The sequence below is a fragment of the Anser brachyrhynchus genome (assembly GCF_964034855.1).
Source record: "Anser brachyrhynchus genome assembly, chromosome: 3".
Lineage (NCBI taxonomy): Eukaryota > Metazoa > Chordata > Aves > Anseriformes > Anatidae > Anser > Anser brachyrhynchus.
Genome location: NC_137696.1, coordinates 29,435,670 through 29,454,340, shown reverse-complemented (window position 1 = coordinate 29,454,340; position 18,671 = coordinate 29,435,670). Strand labels below are relative to the sequence as shown.

General features: G+C 34.9%; 1 protein-coding gene across 7 annotated transcripts in view; it reads left to right on the top strand.

Moving 5' to 3' along the window:
- Positions 1-18,671, top strand: part of SYT14 (synaptotagmin 14) — an 88,494-nt gene that overhangs the window by 25,672 nt on the left and 44,151 nt on the right. For 3 of the 7 annotated variants that reach the window (XM_080586339.1, XM_080586340.1, XM_080586341.1), the window contains 2 exons: positions 115-279; positions 6,558-6,776. In XM_080586339.1, the coding sequence (XP_080442465.1) occupies positions 115-279; positions 6,558-6,776 (384 nt within the window). Of the gene's footprint in view, positions 1-114; positions 280-1,218; positions 2,514-6,557; positions 6,777-18,671 lie in introns of those variants that run through there. The other 4 variants (XM_080586337.1, XM_080586336.1, XM_080586342.1 and 1 more) reach the window with 3 other exon arrangements.

The window sequence follows — 18,671 nt, the reverse complement described above, 5'->3', positions numbered from 1 at the left end:
ACTTGAAACTTTAGTAGTGTTTATTAATGACCAATCCTGATAGGTAAAAAACTTTTACAAGTTTTATTTTTACAAGACTGTTTTTTTGTATGTGTCTTTCTCTGTTTCTTTTAGTATCTCCTGAAGCAATTGGATTCCTGTCTGCTGTCGGGGTATTCATTATCCTCATGCTGCTACTTTTCCTATATATTAATAAGAAGATGTGTTTTGAAAATGTTGGTGGCTTCCCAGATCTTGATTCTGGATACACTACAAGAACAAATTCACGAGATAAACTTTGTAAGTATCTAAAATATAACATTAAACTTCAAGTTACAAGAATCTGTATTTTTACAAGGAGGTGTAGAAATACTCAGATAATCATTTTACTCAAGTGATGAAAACATACAGCGTTGACTCTTTACTGTCATTCTACATTATGTGGAAAGGAAGAAACTTTTGTATTCACAAGCTGCAGAAATTCAAGCACTGTGCAACTAAAGAGTTGACATTTACTTATGTAGATATTTCTCTTGCACTGTGTGAATACTCCTAAACGTACTTTAATCACCCTATAATTGTGTACAATTAAATCTTCTCAAGTAAATTTGTGAGTGGAATTTTTGAGTTTTCACTCAGCCTTTTAAAATCTTTTCCTGACGTTTTGGATCAGGTATTATATTTACTCACTTGGAAAATAATCTTAAAGAAGTAAAACATCAGAAGCTAAGTAGATCTTTGTAATTGGCTAACAAGTTATCTCTACAGTTTTTTAATAATGTCTTTAAGGATGGTATTTACAAACAAAAAAGCAGACCTCCTAAAAGATATTGAGGCTTAGTTAAAACAAAACTTTCAGTACTTCTGAGATGCAGGTATTGAATGCACTTTGTTAGCTGCCTTGAGAGAAGAGACAAACACCAGAGGACAGAATAGGCAATTTGAGACTTTCTTTCCTTCTGCCTTTTCAAAAAGTGCGGCTAAATTTTCAGTTTTTTTGGAGACAGAAAAAATTATTGCTTCTGGAAATCAAGTCTTCCTTCTTAACATTCTTTTTGCTACAGAACAAGTCTTTGAGTTTTGAAATATGTTACGTTATGTAAAATACAACACATATTTGGGGCTCAGGAATTCTCCATTATGTGTGTGTTTGTGCAGTTAGTATGTTAAAAACTTATTGTAGTGACATTCATGAAAGGTCATAATTTAAATGTCTTACAACTTCTTCTTTGCAGGTTAGAATAAAAATACATATTCGTTCCTCACACAGTTATCTTATTTTTGAAAATAATGAATTTTATTATGGCTAGTTGATGCTGCAGTTGATAGAAGACTGTCATTTTGCTGGTTGCTTGTGGCTTCATTTCAAGATATTTATTTTTGATACTTAAATTATTATTTTCAATGAATGTTGAATGGAAAGAGCAAAGCTGCAGCCTCCCCTGGTAAATGTATCGAGTTTGAGGTAGCAAAAGCAAGTAGCTATGAAATAGAACTTGAAGAAATGATGTTGACCTGTTTGTGAAATGGAAGATATTTCCGTATAAAATTTTGTTTTGCTGCTGAATAGATTGGACAAATGGCATTTTTCAGAAACTTCCACCAAAATCTGAGTCTTCCCTCTGTGTCTTCCCTGGTGGACACTCTCAGCAATGCTGTAGATGATCTGACTAGTGTTGTTGGAGAAGTCAGCTACAGCGTAGCCGATACAGTAACTGAACAAGTTACAAGCATGATAAGTGGCCTTCGTGCAGAAGATGAAAGCTCCAAAATACAGAATGATAAACCTGTGCAAGGTGGTAAAGAGGAAAATACACCATTGTTAACTCAGCCTAAGGAAATTTATATGAAAGCAAAGAATGGTATTGCTGAGACTCATTATTCCAATTCATTAGATCTTGTAAAAAAAGGTACAAATGAAGATGGAGTATCTGACCATGTCATGGGCAAAAAACAGTGCCAGTTGAAAGGCAGAGATAGTAATGGTCATTTAGACGGTACAGAAGTACCTTGGGATTTGAAGAATTTAGGAAGATCTTTCAAAAGGGAAGCAGTAGGAGAAAATGAGTACTTTGCAAGTGATAAGTTACTGAAGGATGGTAGCCTGAAAAATAATAAACTTACGATGGAGGAATCTACTGAGAAACAAGGTAGTTGCCTATATGCAGTATCAGGTAATTCTAAGAATCGATTGAATAAAAAAAACAAACAACGATCTCCTGGAATTGAGTGTAATGATTCTGAAGAAGTGCACAGTATGACTGTTCCACAAGATTTAGAAACAAAATGTGTTGATGTACAGAAGCAAAAATTATCAGACTCCAGCTTGAGGAAGATGCACAATGAACATCCCAATTGCATTAATGAAATCAAAGAAAAGAAATCAGAAACCTTTTTTGACAGAAAAGGAAAATCTATAACAAAGAGTGAAGGTGATGCGTCAGCTACCATTGTAAAAATAGGTAAAAAGAAATACTCAGAGAAATCAGAAAATAAATCAGGAGAGCTATGTAATAAGAAGACAGCAGGAAAAGGTGAGAAGTCTGTCAGCAAACTGCATTCTGCAACCTTTCCTGAAACTTATGATACTTCCTACTTCTTTCACATAATTTACACGTTTCACTTTAATAATAGTTTTTCCTGTCAATGAAAGTAGGTCTGTTTTGTCAGGGCTTCGTTTTATAATTATGTTGATATTTCTTGGAAGTTAATTACTTTTAAAGTATTAGTTAAAGGAACTGATTAATAAATGTCTTTCCTATGTTCAAACTTTTCTTTTTCTATATACAGTTTTTCTTACCTTTTCTCAAGTGTCTTTTGTGGCTTCTGTTGAAGACTAGAGATTAATTAATACTGGAAATTAAGACTTGTTCTACTAAATTATTTTTTGATTTTGCATATTTTAAAACCATTGCATAAAATGTGAAAAGATGACAGAGGGGAAAAATGAACTTCTGTTACATTGCCATTATAGCGGATCTTCAGAATGTATTTCCAGGATATGTAAGGTAATTTCAAGACAGAATGAATGACAAGTGGCAATTAATGCTTTTAAGTATACAAAGAACTGTCTTTTAAGTATAGAAAGAACAAGGTTTGTCTTAAAAAAAAGTTGTAGTCTTACAGAGGAAATCTGTGTGTTGTTGATATGGGTGCTGTGTGTGCTGTCTTCAACATCCAGTTTTAAACAATATGACAAAGGTATTGCAATAAAAGTTTGTGAACAAGAAGTGAAATCCGGTGTTTTTACGAAGTTGTGTTGCAGGCTGTGTAGTGAATTTTTAAAAAGCAACAGGCTTTTCTGGAGATGCTGCTTCTGTAGAGAAATGAATAATCTGATAAAGGAAATTAGGTTTAGGTTTGTTTTTTTTTTTTTCAGTGTGTTTCCTTATCTGAAAATTTCAGTTAAGTTTTTTAAAATTTGATTTAGTAGGTGATTACTATGTTTGTATCACAAAATGTGATCTTATCTGTTATTTCCTCATGTGATACAATATTTGTAAAGTATATTCTTTATCAAAAGTTGCATTTTCTCTGCTATAATAAGTAAATAAACAGGTTTCGATAGATTAATAATGCTATATGAACAGCATTAGCCAAATAAACAGAAGTCTTTAAGAAGAAAATGAATTCTCTTTAGGTAGGCTTCCAACTAAGATATAAACATTAAAAGAGAAGTGGCAAGGAAAGGCATAAAATCCTTAGGGATATATTTTTTTTTAAATATTGGAGGAAGGTGTTTTTGTTGTTGTTGTTTTTCAGAGAAACTGAAACAGATTTATATTGTTCATTTAAAAAATCTTTCCATGGACAGCTTGTGTTTTAACTCTAAACAGGTCCTCTGAAGAGGTCGTTTCATGACTTGCATTAGTAGTGTACATCCTCTCTTTCTTGTTCTTTTATGCTACGAACTGGACAAAAAATATGTGGTATCGCTGAGAACTTCTGGCTGCTTACAAACTTCAGTGTATTCTTAGAGGCATAACTTTTGGCACTTGTTTCAAACATGCTGCTTCCATGATTTATGCTGTTCTGTTTTTGATAATTTATGCAGACTGATTAATTAACCTGATTTCATATTTGCAAATACATTCATTGTAAATGACACATCTAGTGCTGATGTCTAGCATTGTCTTTGAATCCTGGCTTGCCCTGTTTTATTTATGGAAGTTTCCCAGGTGACAATTTTCAACCTGCTGAGGGCCATTTAAGATGCAAAATTTTACTATGTGTAGCAGTGAAGGAGACTGCTTCTTCTGAGCAGTCTCTTGTAGTGAATCTGCTAACCAAAATATATCATGCTTAGTGTAACATTCTTAACAGGTGAACAGTGGAATTGAATTTGCTTTAGAGCCATCCATACAGTGGGAAGCACTATGTCTGTTGGATGTGAATTAAAATTGATAGCCTAGAGCTGGAAGATCTAGTTGCTCATTAGCAGTCTATTAAGGCAACAGTTTTCCTACAAATACTAAATTAAGATTATGTATGCATCGCGTGTGGAAATGGTAGCACCATCTGCAGATAAGGTTTCCTGACATTTTCCATTGCAAGACCTTACTTTCAGTTGCTTTTAACAGGGTGCCAAATTTGAAATAATTGGGATGAAATTTGACATGCTTTCTGTCTGAGGTTTTTTTTTTTTTTAAGTTTAAAATTTTAGCTGTTACCAGTATGGGAAAAAACACTTTAGCACTTCTGTATATTGGAGTACGTACTTTAAACGTAGGAAAGCAGTTCTTCAATGTCAGATACTCCTAGAAGCTTACCTAAAAGTGGGAAGAAAGGACCTTTGTAGTAGGAAGAGACAAAAACTTGACTGTAAAAGAGACTTAGATAGTTAGTATGGGTTGAATTACTCAAATTTCCTATGGCTGATTTCTGAGTCAGCTGAATCCCTTCTTTAGTCAGAATGCCCAAGCAGAGGAGTGAGACTGGCTGGGTGTGAAATGAGAACTAATAGGAGCTGAAATCATGGAATCACAGAATCATTAACGTTGGAAAAGCCCTCCAAGATCATCTGGCCCTACCATTCCCCTACCACCACTATCATCCACTAAACGATGTCCCTAAGCACCACGTCCAACCTCTCCTTGAACACCCCCAGGGACGGTGACTCCACCACCTCCCTGGGCAACCCATCCCAATGCCTGGCTGCTCTTTCTGAGAAGAAATGTCTCCTCATTTCCAACCTGAACCTCCCCTGGTACAACTTGAGGCCATTCCCTCCAGTCCTATCACTTGTTACCTGTGAGAAGAGGCCGACCCCCAGCTCCCCACACCTTCCTTTCAGGCAGTTGCAGAGAGCAATGGGGTCTCCCCTGAGCCTCCTCTTCTCCAGACCAAACAACCCCAGTTCCCTCAGCCGCCCCTCACAGGACTTGTGCTCCAGGCCCTTCACCAACTTCGTAGCCCCTCTCTGGACACGCTCCAGGACCTCGATGTCCTCCTTGTACTGAGAGGCCCAAATGCAGAACTAGAGCTAGGCCAGGGACTAGGATGAGGGCATGAAAGGGAGAAGAAGAGGCTCAGCTAGTCTGGGTCACGTGTTAGACAATGTTCACTAGCAGAATAAAGAGCGTAACAACAGCGTTATGGGCATCTTGGAGTTCTGCTTTCAGTAGGCAAATTATATACTGTAGGCTTTCTCACGGAGAGTAGTGGTAATGCTGACCTTTATTAAGTTTACGTGAACTCATTTAATGCCTGTTAGAATATCAGATCTACAAAACATCTGCATAGCATATTAAATATGGATGGAAGCCATGTTTGGAAAAGGGAGGGGGAAACTTTCCTTTTACAGAAGTAAAAATGCAGCTGATTCTTTGACTTGTGGGGGAAGTCATACTTGAGAGATTAGTTGGATCAAGTTGGCCACGGGAGTGGGCATTGCAGAGGAACTGGAATAAGAGAGTTAACTAGTTAGGTTGTTCTGTGCACCTTTGGCTGTTGCCAGGTGTCTGTAATGAGAATCTGCATTAATTTGAGTTATTGAACAAGGGGTTGTTTATTCTAAATTAAACAAAATTCTGCATGTAAACATCCATTACTGACATTTTTCCATTTGTTGCTGTGAGCTTAAGCACTACTAACACAAATATCCTAAAATGATTTTGTCGTAGGCTTGTTCTTATAAGTCAGGTTAATTTCTTTATTTTGCATGCTTGCAGCAAAAATCAGTTGGAAGTGGAGCATCAGGAGTTGCCTTTTTGTGACATGTTAGGTATCCAAGTGTGATAGTGAAGCAGCGTTGACTTTACTTCACATAAAATACTTCGAGCATTTTCTTCCTTAATGAAGCGTTTCAAGAACTTCAGTGTGTGCTGCTTACAAAGATGGATTGATTCTCTATTGAATAAGTTTTAGAATGTTTTGGGGGCTTAACCATCTTTCAGTTTTTGTCCAAAATAAAATTAGCTCTCAAATAACAAAATCACAATAACAGAAAGATGGTGTTTAAAAATATTACAGAAATCGTAGTTGAAGTAGCTTAAATATCTTCAGTGATAACCTCTTATGGTTATTTTCTTGTATTCTATTTTGAGCTGTAGTCGATTTGCTTTATTTTATTCAAACAGACAACTCTTATATGAGTAAAGATCAGCATGGTTCATCATCTGAGAGTGAAGATGAAGCACTGGGTAAATATCATGAGGCCTTGTCTAGAACCCAGAGTTCCAGGCTGCCAGTGGTGGATGGCAGACAGCAAAAAAACTATGTATGGGAAACCAGACAAAAATATAGTCCCCTGTCTGCAGAGTATGATGGATACAGTAGTGAAGCCTCAATAGATGAAGGTAAGATTGATTTAAAAGCATTCCTTTTATTCCAAATTTCAGAGTTATGTTGTGGATAAGTAAGTTGTAGACAGCAATAGCTTGACTTGCAAATAATCAATGTCAGCAAGAAATATCCAGATATCTTTTATATGTGTGCATGCTCCAAAAAAATTGGCACAGAATTGTTTGCGTGTTCTTCCAGAAATGCTGCAAATGATATAATACCTTGTTATATTAAATTCCATACAGTTTTATCATTACTCATTTCATTCTTTGTGGAATTTACCTTAAACTGTTTTGATTTAGGAGGGAAATGTGGCAACGTTTGATGAATTCAGTGGTATTGGAAATGCAAATAAAACCCGTTATGCCTTTATTGATAACCTGTCATAACAGCAAAGTAAATGGAATCAGTTATTGGTTCTCAGTGCATATGGTTGTTGGAGTTTGCGTTACTAGAATGTTCTGCACTTTCTCTTTTGGAATCAGAAAAAGAAATTATTAGATTAATCTGAACTTTCCATGGAGGTAAAAGTTGGATGTAAACAATGGGATGATTTCCTTTTGTGGTATATATCTCTTGATTTTGACTAAGGGTGACAGCAGCTGCCTGATGTAGAGGCTAAGAATTCTGCAATCAATATTTCATCAATATGCTTTTTGTGCTTAATATAGCTGCATGTGAGAACCGTATCTGTAGTCATTTTTCCGACATGAAAAATGAGCTCAATTGAAGTTATGTAAAAGTCAGGTTCTAATATAGATGCTGTATTACAGTAAGATATTTGTTGGATGCATTTTAATATATTGAAGTGCAGGGTTTTTTTTGATACTGGATTTTTCTAATAAGCATTGGACACCTGTAATTAAAATATGTCTATACTTAAATGTTGTATATGGTCCAGAAGAGCTAGAAAACTTTAGTCTTTCTGTTACGTGATGTAATTCAATTATATGAAAGTCTGCTTGTCACTACAATTTGAAATTAGTGCATGCGTCCTGTGGTAAGACACAAAGGACGTGGAAGTAAGTTGCAGAGTAAGAGGAGTATTTTCTGATCATGAGAATTTTCAGTTCTGTCCTTTGTTGTTAATCAGAAGGAAGGCTGGGAGATGAGTTCTAGCAAACAGGGAAGGAGACACGAAAAGAGGTCAGGTGGTAATAAGGTCATGTGGACAACAACAAGGAGGGGATAGTAAACATAACCAAAGTATCCTGTGGGGTGTGTGTTTATATATTTATACACATATATGTATGTATATATGCATATACACACTGAACTTTATCAACAGCATTGTTGGGGGGGAATAAGATAAGATACTACGACTGATGACACTGTTCGGATGGAATGTTGATGTATATTAACAGGAAATGGAAAACTGAATTGTATTTCTAAAATTCTATAAGAACACTACTTCTAGATACCCAGAATAATGTATTTGTCTCTTTTCAAACTGTTGAGGCCACTTTTTGAAATAGTCATGGAATGATTCATATTGGAAGGAACACATGACGTTCCTTTTTCTATTTCACAGTTGTTCAGATTTTTGATCTTAGTTCATCTTTTCAGTGAAGAGTTCTCAGTTCATCTGAGCATTTCACTTTGGCCCTGTAAGTGTTAAGCTTCAATGTCATTATTTTAGCTTGTATCTACCTTTTGTTTCTTTAATAATTGTCTTTTGTCATCCTATCACATAGTCAAAATTCATACTAGCTGACTTTAATGCTCTTCTGAGGATTGAGAACTTCAGTATTGAAATCTTTATCATGGTTAAAATGCAAGACAAAAGAACCCTGTTGGCAAGTCCAAGCATTGCAGCAGGAAAGTAATGCTTGTGTCCCCCCCTCCTTTTTTTTTTTTTTTCCTTAATTCTCTTGCTAAAGATAGCTATCACCAGCTGCTATCCTTTCTCAACACTTCTTCCATTCAGGAAGCTGGCTGGATGTAAAACTCGTTTTTATATATGCACACACACACACATGCTCTAAAATTAGTATGTAAATTGAATTTATTATAATGAAAGAACACTCAGAGTTTGGGAGGGGAAAAAAAGCAAAAGCTATCAAAACATTCTAACTTAGAAAACTGTACGTTTTTAACCACATACTTCTACTTGCAAAAAGCTTTAGTGCTGTCAGTGTTCTGCTTTTGCTGCTGCTTGTGAGAGCATTCCAGCATTTTACAAGTGGAGAATCAGCATGGTTGTTTATTTGATAACCTGCAATCATTCCATGCTTGCAAAAAGTCATGCAAAGTAGCTTTCAAATGCTTGCAAGTTAGACTGATTTTAACTATTTTTTTAATCAATTGATCTCAAACAAGTATATTCAATTGTATTAAAAATATTTTTTATGGAATTGGACATGGCAACAAAATAGCCTAGTATTTTACACTTTTTTGTGTCCTGAAGGTGGCACACTAGAGTAGTTAGTGTTAGTAATTTTTTGTTGTTCTTCATATTGAACAAGAATCTCTGCACAATGTAAAAAATGTGTTTGACCAGAGAAGCACCCAGAGTATGCCTCATTATATTATGCTCATTACAAAGGGAAAGATGCTCAACCAAGAACTTTGATAAAAAGAGAAGGTGGAAACCTCATATGAAAGTCTGCAGTCAAAAGTTGAGAGAGAGAGACTGGCCAACGCTACCAAACAGTTCATATGTTTTCAGAGCAATGATTTACTGAACAGGTGAGGTTAAAAATCATCTGTTGCAGGTGGGATAGCATCAACATTCTTGATGTTTCAGTTTAATTTTTAAAATTTCAAAGCTTTACTGTTCCTTAAGGTTGTGGCATACTTATATAAGAGACCTAATGCCATGGGAACCCTGAAACTTGTTGTAAAATAATTGGTTTATATGATATTGACTTATTTTTATAAGAAGTTTAAAGGCAAAAGATAGAACTGTGTCTTGATTCTTTGTAATGGAAGGGGAGCAAGCAGTGTTTTCCTATGTACATTGTTAAACGTGAGAAACAATTGTCAATATATTTGGTGTCTGTATTCTTCTGTTTCCTCATATGTATGTTATTGTTTCTACTTCTGAGAAGTAAACATTTCAGCAGCACTTCCAGCCTAAGGCACCAATCAATCCATACGTTGACCAGGGATTGATAGTATTGCAGTGCAGTGATGAGAAGAGAGAACTCATTTTTGTCTCATCTCTGTTTTCCTCCTGCTCATTTCTGGTAAATCAGCCTCTGATGATATCATTAAAAATTCCATCAGAGGTAGAGTAATGAGTGATGAAAATGGGATGTTTCATTTTCAGAAAAACCTGTGTTACTTTGTCTTAGAGCAGTTAATCTCTATCACATGTTGTATCTTGTGACAGAGCGCTGTGTGTTTTCAAAGGAGTCAATAAATGGTTTTCCTAATAAGTATTTAGTCTGCACTACACTTTAATCTTCACTTTTAAAATTTGTTTGTTTAGACATGTCTGCACTTAACATTGCACAAAAATTCCGCAAGAGACAAAAATATAGTCTTGTCTGTATTAATACATCTTGTAAACTTTGCACTGCTAAAAACATGTGTGATATATTGTTTGCTTTACCACAATCACCAAAATGTCTGATCATATTATTTTAAAAACCACTTATTATCAATTACAGAATTACATAGATTTTCTGTCGGCCTGTCTCTAAAAATGTCTTATTCTGAAGTCTGAAAATGTGTGGCATGTTTTCACAACATTCTTTTCTCCTCTAGATGGCCATATTAATCTTCCTTTTCAGTATATTTATGTAGAACTGACATAGAATTTTGTATAATGTTTTTAATCATTAAATGAGGAAAACAAGATATTTTATGGGTTTTTTGGGTATATTTTGACGATGGAAGGTTCTAGTTACTCTTTTGTTTGTTCTATGAAATTTAGTTTTTAAAATTTTGATTCACAGATACCGGCTCATGGACAGATTCTGACCTACTTCATATATTTATATAGTGCATTGGGTGCATTTAGATTCTGATGAGTTTTAATATATATTTTAAATGAAAAAAAAAAAGTGCTTAGATGCAAGCATTTCTGCAAGCTCCAAGCTTTTGAAAATACTTTTTTTTTCTCCCAGTGAGCTCCTCGCAGACAGACTTGATTCTAGAGTATCTCTAAAAGAAAATCTATTTCATTAGAAAATCAAGTTGATGAGAAATAGAAGAGTACAAAATGGCAATGTAAATGGTTCAGAAGATGCTTGACTATTGTACAAATGACTCAAAACTATTAATCATGGAAAAGAGAGAAACCTGTATAATTACAATATTTCTTGGTAACTATATGTACACTAAATCCAGTCTTTGTGCTTAGGCCCAGATTCCTAGGGTCAGCTCAGTCTGAAACCTTATTTCTCTCAAATATTCTTTGTGTTCTTTGCCTTATTATCCAATAAAGTATGGATACTTACTTGAAGTGACCTTTTCTCCTTTTTCTTGATACATATCCTGATATAACTTCCCTTTCATTTTTGGCAACATGCATCCTATTTTTTATTCCCTACCCTTTTAAATGCTGTTATTATCATGTTGAGTAGGTAGTATAGGATTAGTGTAGGCTGTGGTATTACACATTAGTTTCAGAAAGTAAAGAACAAAAATAGGAAGGAAAAAAAAGCCTAAATAACGCAGTAAGATATTTCTGCTAACCAGGAGACTATTGTGAAGTGGTGATCTAAATAAGAAAGTGCATTTGTTTACAGACTTTACATTTAAAGCTGACATTATTCTTTTGCATTTTGGTAAGTGAAGTATTTTTAAGTATCTGTATTGGTTGTGATCTTAAATGGGCCCCACTTTCTTAATAATTTCAATTTCCAAAGCATTTACAGTATATTAATTTAGCCTCTTCATCTCCAAAGCAGTGGCTACTTCATGAACTTTAAAAGCTCAACCTCATACAGGCAAGTTGTTGTGTCTTTGTCTCTGAAAGCTTCATAGGCAAATACAATATATCTTCTTTAATGAAGCAGTCTAAATTCTGGAAAGTGGAGGTTCTTAAGCTTAAGTGTTAGGGTAAATGTATTGAAATCAGTGTTTTGCAGGCAAATGTCAAAAGCTGTAGGTTCTTCTTTGCTTTTGCAATCAGGATTCTCTGAATCTCTTATCAGAAATGAAAGGGAGAAGAGGGGGAGAAAAGATTCTGTTTTTTTTGTAGTTAGTTTATGCTGTTCTTAAAGCATGTCTTGCTCTTTAACAGCTGTGCAAAATTCCAGACGTTAGCAAGCAAATCAAGGAAACTGATCCCAATTCTGGAGTAAGTGGCATCATACTGGAAAAAGTAGAAAACTTACTTAGCATACTCAAATATGCTTTATTTATGATTACTAGCTTGGTACGGCCACAGGTTCCGTCTCCAACCTGTTTTAAAGTCTTTTTCTAACATCTCAATTGGTAAAGCCCTGCGGCTGAAGACATGTTTGTTCAGAGGCTCTATTTCTGAGATTGGCCCAAGTGTCTTACATTTCACAAGGTTTTTTGGAAACATATGGAAGTACTAAAAGACTGCAGTGAGAAAACATAAGTTCTCTTAAATGAGAATCTGCTGCACTAGCAGGCATATGCTACTGGATTTTGTCCATCTTTTCCATATTGTGAAGGTAGAATATGATGTTATTTTTGTAGTTTATCTTCTCCACTTTTATTCTTCTCTAGGCTTTCGGCACTTTATGTTGATATGTCTGTTGGACATATGTTTGCCTTGCTCCTCAGTGTCAATCTTTGCACGTGAAGGCGACTGTTCTTCTGGAATGTCTTGGATCTGATTCTTTTTGCAGCTTTTTGCCTTTTCTTTCTCTCTTGTTAGTTTTCATTTATCAGGAAAAGTGTCTTCACTGCACAACTTGAGTGTATAGAGTGATTTTATGTCAGTATCTTCCCAACATAACCAAAAGCTCTTTCACAAGCACCTCAAAATTGGTATACAGATGAATCTCCCCATTTTGTTAAAGCCCTTCCTCAGACTTGTCAAGCAAAGGTGAAAGCCACTGTACAGGCTGAGAGAGGAAGAATGGATCCCTCAGTGAATCCCCTGATAATCACATGGTTTCCAGTTTAGCTTCTGTCATTGTTCCTTACATATAAGCAGATCTATTTTCAAGCCAAGTCTGAATGACGACTTACTGTTGGAAAATTGTGGAGTGAGTGCCACAGTATAGTTGTATCATGTTAAGTAAAATATAGCCATAAAGTTCTCTCAAAATTGGCCTATCTGTATGTTTCAGACGCAAAGAATTACAGGCCAAGAAGATGTTTTTGGTGGAATAAGAACTTTGAACTAGTATTGAGACTAGAAGAGTGAAACTTAGTTGAATAATTTGTCATGTTGTGATGTTAACTTAAATGGTCACTCCTCTTTTTTTTTCCTCCACGTGCTTTAAAGGAATAAATATAACGGAAAGAATATTTAGGACAAAGATGAACACACATTTTTCTCTGTGTCTTTATCAGATTATCTGTGAAATTGCTTTTGTGTAGTATCTGTTGGAAGAAAATATTCTTTTTGCTCTGTGGCTTTGGGTAGACACAGTGCTTCAAACAGTACATTCATCAAGATACTTTTGAAAGGGTCTTACGTAACTACACTTAAAAAGTCATGGGTAATCTTCAGAGCAGTAATTCCCAAATGTTTCAGAGTTTTGGGGACTGAGTCACATTACAGCTATGAGGAATTCTACTACTCATGCTCATGTACCTTAGCTGATAGTATACTTGTATACTATTAGTTTTTATGATTCTTGATGCACTTCTTACAGATTTTTGGGAACAAAAAGGTGTTTTGTTTTTTTATTATTATACCATTTCTTTATTTGATCTAGCTTACTTGTGCTTCTGGTTTTTATTACATGGATATCTACTCTTGAAAATATTTATCTTAGGAATAATTTGAAATTGTTATGTAGTACAGTCGAAAGGGCAATGTTGCAATGCTAATGATACGAAAATTCTGGTCTCTGATTATTGTGTATCTGCCTCCTGTGCATTGGTAAATCAAAATGAGTCTTCATTGGCTTCAATGCCCTTACAAGAGAATTTCATGTGGTTTTTAAGCCTTGGGGAGTGTGGCAGTTCAATCCATATCTGTAACAAGCGCTATATAGAGCTTGCTATAGTAATCTGTATCCATGTTTTAGGGGTAGTTTTGTGTAGTGCATGATACTTTTGAAATTCAAGGATCTACAGAGAATTGTCCAGGAAAACTTCATTCGCCGTGCTTTCTATTTCGTTTCTCTTATATTGTGTTTTTTTTTTAAGAGTTTTGAAGTAGCTTCCTAGTGCATTATGACAGTCCTCTATTATTCTTCTATAATAGTGGAAGACAGTCAATTCTGTTAAGTGTTTGAAATTATGATGCCTGTTTCTGAAAAGATATAGTGAACTGAGCATTGCGAAGACTAAAGTTATTTAAAGATTAACTTTTGCTCTGCTTTTTCTTCGGTTTTATGGAATTTATATACTTTTTGTTTCCCAAGAAAATATTACTCTTTGTGTTTTGAAAGGTTCCCGATAGTAAAGAAATATTATTCACTTATTAGAATATGATCATGTTGTGGTTATGGTTCTTTAACCACATGAATGGCAGATAAGCATGTTGTTTACAAACAGAGTCAAGAGATACAGAATGGATGGAGTCCATAAATAGAGATAGGAAATACATGTGTAATTCAATATTTTTCTTGTAATTTTCTTGGGGAATATTATGGAGCTGTTGAGGTAAATAGGGGAGGTAAGTGCAAAGGAGATTCAGGGATGAATTTACATACAGTTTGGAAGAGAAAAAAGTTACACTGAGAAATTTAAGTTGAAAAGTCATATAGATGACATCCAAGTTGTGCACGTTAAGTATTTTGTCAACCAAACGAAACACAAAGGATAGCTCAATAGAATTAATTTTAATAATTCTGAAATCATGGATTTACTGTGTGATTAACAGTAGAGATGCTGGAAAAAGATATTAAAGCATGCATGTCATCTACTGCTGAGAGAAGAAAATAGTAATAAAAATCAGTCAATGATGATGATAAGATTTTCAACATGAAAATTCCTTTTCCACCTAGATCAACTCTAAAAGGGGGTAAAAACCACCCAAACAACCAAACAAAAACACAATAACAACAACGAAAAACAACTGCCCTCCAGTGGAAAAGGACTTTTTTCTGATGTGTGCAAGTGAGAAAAGCAATCTCACAAAATAGGTTCCTCCTGCCAGCATTTTGAAGTCTTTGAAGAAATACCCTTTGCAGTGATGTGAAGGCTTTGAAGAAAGTCACTCTTAGCAATGTGATGTCTCTGAAGTGATGTAAATCATACATTAATAATTACAGGAAAGTTTCTATTTTATTTTAAACTTACTATTTTAATAAGTTGCTGATCTGTTTGCATCTGGGATTCATGAAAGGACTGAGATCAGTCATTAAGTGGGAAAAGATTACATATATAGTTGTGGCTGAAATAATTCTTTGTGGCATTTTATTTGACACAGGTGTTCCACGTTAGTAGAATGATTGGTCATATAGACGCAAGAGGTAGTACTATCAGCAAGAAAGATCACTTCTGCAATGAACCTTGCACTTTTGCTAATCTGAGAGCTCACATTGAAAATTTGGCATTTCTTTTACTAAGCTTCTGGGTATGGGCATTTTGTTCCCTGAAATTAAGGTAATATCTAGTGATAGAGGGAACCAGTTTCTTTTCCCCTCAGTTGAAGAGTAGTTATCATTAGGACTGTGTGTTTGTTTGTTTGTTTTTAAATAATCCAGTCTTATCAAAAGAAGAACATGTTGATTTTGTAATTGAACTCTTTGTTTTGTCGTCTGTTCGGAGTAGATCATTTTCCTTATGCACATATGTATTAATTTCATAGGTGTATGCTCTAACTATATCATAAGTATTCCCTTGGAATTATTCCATGACTAGTTTGTCTATGTAAAAGATGAACCATTTTTGTCTAGTAATATGTATTTTATCGTTAGGATATAATTTATTTAAAGGTGTTTTTATTAACTCTAACTTCCCTGAAAGACTTTTTTTCATAGCTACTTTAATTGCATATATTGTTTACTGGGACTTTAATGCATCTGAGTAGATGGTATGTGGTGGCAAAAATCTGCCCTCTTTTTTATTTTTCCCCTTGTTAAAGTAAGTGCTATTTACAACATTTTTGTGATGTAGAATTACCCTAACTTTTAGGACTTGTTGGGTTATTCTCCTTGGGGAAAAGGATGAGGATTTTATATCACGCAGTGTGAAAGTCCCATCCTGTACTGTCCGTTTTGTGTCCCCTGTCATTTCTTCTTTTTTTCCTCCAGTTACTTTTCATCTGGTTTATTTGGGAGTAACCTGGAAATAGATCCTTAGCCAGTATAACAGCCATGCTTCTGGTCATTTCAGCGTGTTTGAAGGTTATCCGCTGTGATGGTATGAATCACGGTCTCATGGAAACACATGGGAATACTCGAAGGCAAAATTATTTTATTACTGAAATTCTGATTCTGGTCCTTAGAGAGAAGCTAGCAGACATGCTTAGCTGGGTATAGGATTTCCAGTGTGGAATCGCCTATGCCCAATTCAATTAAAGCTTGATCTGTAAATTTGTAAATAGGAAATCCTGCTGTGTTCACCTTCTGTGCCATTTAGTATTCTGCTACCATTTGTTTTTACATATACATTTGTACATTTTTTTAAAGAAATATATATAATAATTACCCTCCTCTTTATTTTTAACCTTCGTGCTGTCTTATTGAAAGTTCTAAATTTTGTCCTTAAAAATGTTTCTTAAAAGGTGTTATCCTGATTTTCTACTTGTTTCAATTTTTAAAGTGGATTTATGACATCCCTCTGCAAATATATCAATTTGTCAGATAAAGGTTAAAAATTAGATACATTTTATTCATGTTAAAGTCACACCCAGCTTATTTAAAAGCAGCTTTGACTTAGAGTTGCAAGCCTGAGGATATTGATTTGAATTATGCATGACTGTCTGGTATGCAGTTCCATTAGCCTGCTGGGTGGATAATGTAAACATGTTCAGAATTTTAAGTATCCTATATGAGCGGCAGGTTAAAAATAGAGCTGATAAGAGCATGTGTATTTGGAAAATCCAAATCTTGGAGAATAAAACTACAAAATGTTCGTCTCTTCCAGAAGATGACTTCAGGTGTGGTTTTCTTTCCTTTGAAAATGCTCAGCCCAGGCAAATATCGCTTACATATGTGACTCGAACAGGTGACATGGTTGCTGTTGTTTACTGCAAAGAGCTGATGTTTGTACCAGAAAACATGATGATAACCGAAAGGTCAGGGCTAACCGTACATCTTTGGGCAAAAAAAGAGGGACAGGCTCTGTTCTTGTTTAAATTGCTCAAGATTAATGCTAGTAATTAGACTCTTTTCTTCTTATATTCAGGGAATCTTTTACTTGAATTTGCTCAAACTCTTGTGGCTTCCAGTATTTTGTAGTTCCTGTTTTTGTTATATCTACTTGGTTTTCCCTGTATTTCAGCAATCTGTAGTTTGGTAATACGTGCAGTGACTTCTGTAACTTTATTTTGAAATCCTCAGCACTAAAAACACTATTTTAATGAATTTTCAAACAGCTAGTATATTTCAGATTTTTTTCAAGGTTCCTGTGAGTTTTAATAGAACAAAAGACAACTCTGAAATGAAAAATACAGAGCCATCTAAGTTATATTTTATTAACATCTATTATACTTTGAAGTGTTTGTATTGTATTTGTGTTGTAAATGTGGCATCTGTGGCAATCTGAGTAGAAATAAAAAAAATCTACAAATATGTTGTACTTATTTTAAAGTGATGGATACAAAACAAAACTAGTCTATTTTTTTTATATTAATTTACAACTACATTTTCAAAATTATTTTGCTTGAAATACTTCATACATGGTTATGTTAAATTCTGCATGTAATGCCAGAATGGAACCATTTTTAGATCATAATGAGAATAATGAGAGAGAATAATGATGTATTTCCCACAAACTTTAGAGTGCTTATTTGCTTACTTCCTAGTATAGAAATAATCACATGAAAATTGTCAAGTAAATGTGTTGCTGAAAAGCTCTTCTTGAAGATGAAGTTGATTGTTCTGCCCTGAGATCTCTTCCTGTCACATTTAGAATCACGTGTCGTTGGTCCACACAAAATTCAGTCAATAGGTAGGTGACTCTTGAGTAGATCTGGTGAAGTTTGAAAAGACAGTTTGAGTTGGTGGTCATTTTCTGAGAAATGGAGAAATAACTCAGCTGTTAAGGGACTAATGTCTAACGCTCTCCATCAGAGAAACTCATCATCGTGTTTCATGATGGCTGTTATCAGAGCAAAATTCCTTTCCCTGGCAATGAGAGACACTGCTCTGAATCATCTGCTTTTATCTGGTGCTGTTTCCTACCTGTTGACCAGGAAAAAAAAAAAAAAAAAAAAGGCTTTAAAAGAACAACATCTTTGCTAATAAAAACTTCAGTTGTCCTTAGTGTTAAGGGCAATCTCATGGCCTCAAAGATGCAGGAAACAGCAGTGGCTACTTCTTGAAATCTTTGAGGTTCACTTAAGGAAGAGCTTAACCTTTTTTTACGAAGGATGGTAACTGTGTTAGTCTCGTTATTTCTTAAAAGAAAAGTAGCAGTTTGCACTATATTTACCTGAGGAGGAATGGATGATCTTTTTTGTGATTTTGTGCACAATGCATATAACCCAGGAGAGTATTATAAACAGACAAAATGATAAGCAGGAGTAGAGGTGAGTGCGATGGCAGGAGAACAGAGCCATTGTGCAAATACCACTGCTGTTCCAGAAGCTTTTTTGTTTTGTTTTTAGAAGAGGTTCCAACATTAAACTAACGATTTAATAATATTTTGATAATACAGATGACTTGTCATCAATGCCAAAGTAGCAGTCAACTTTA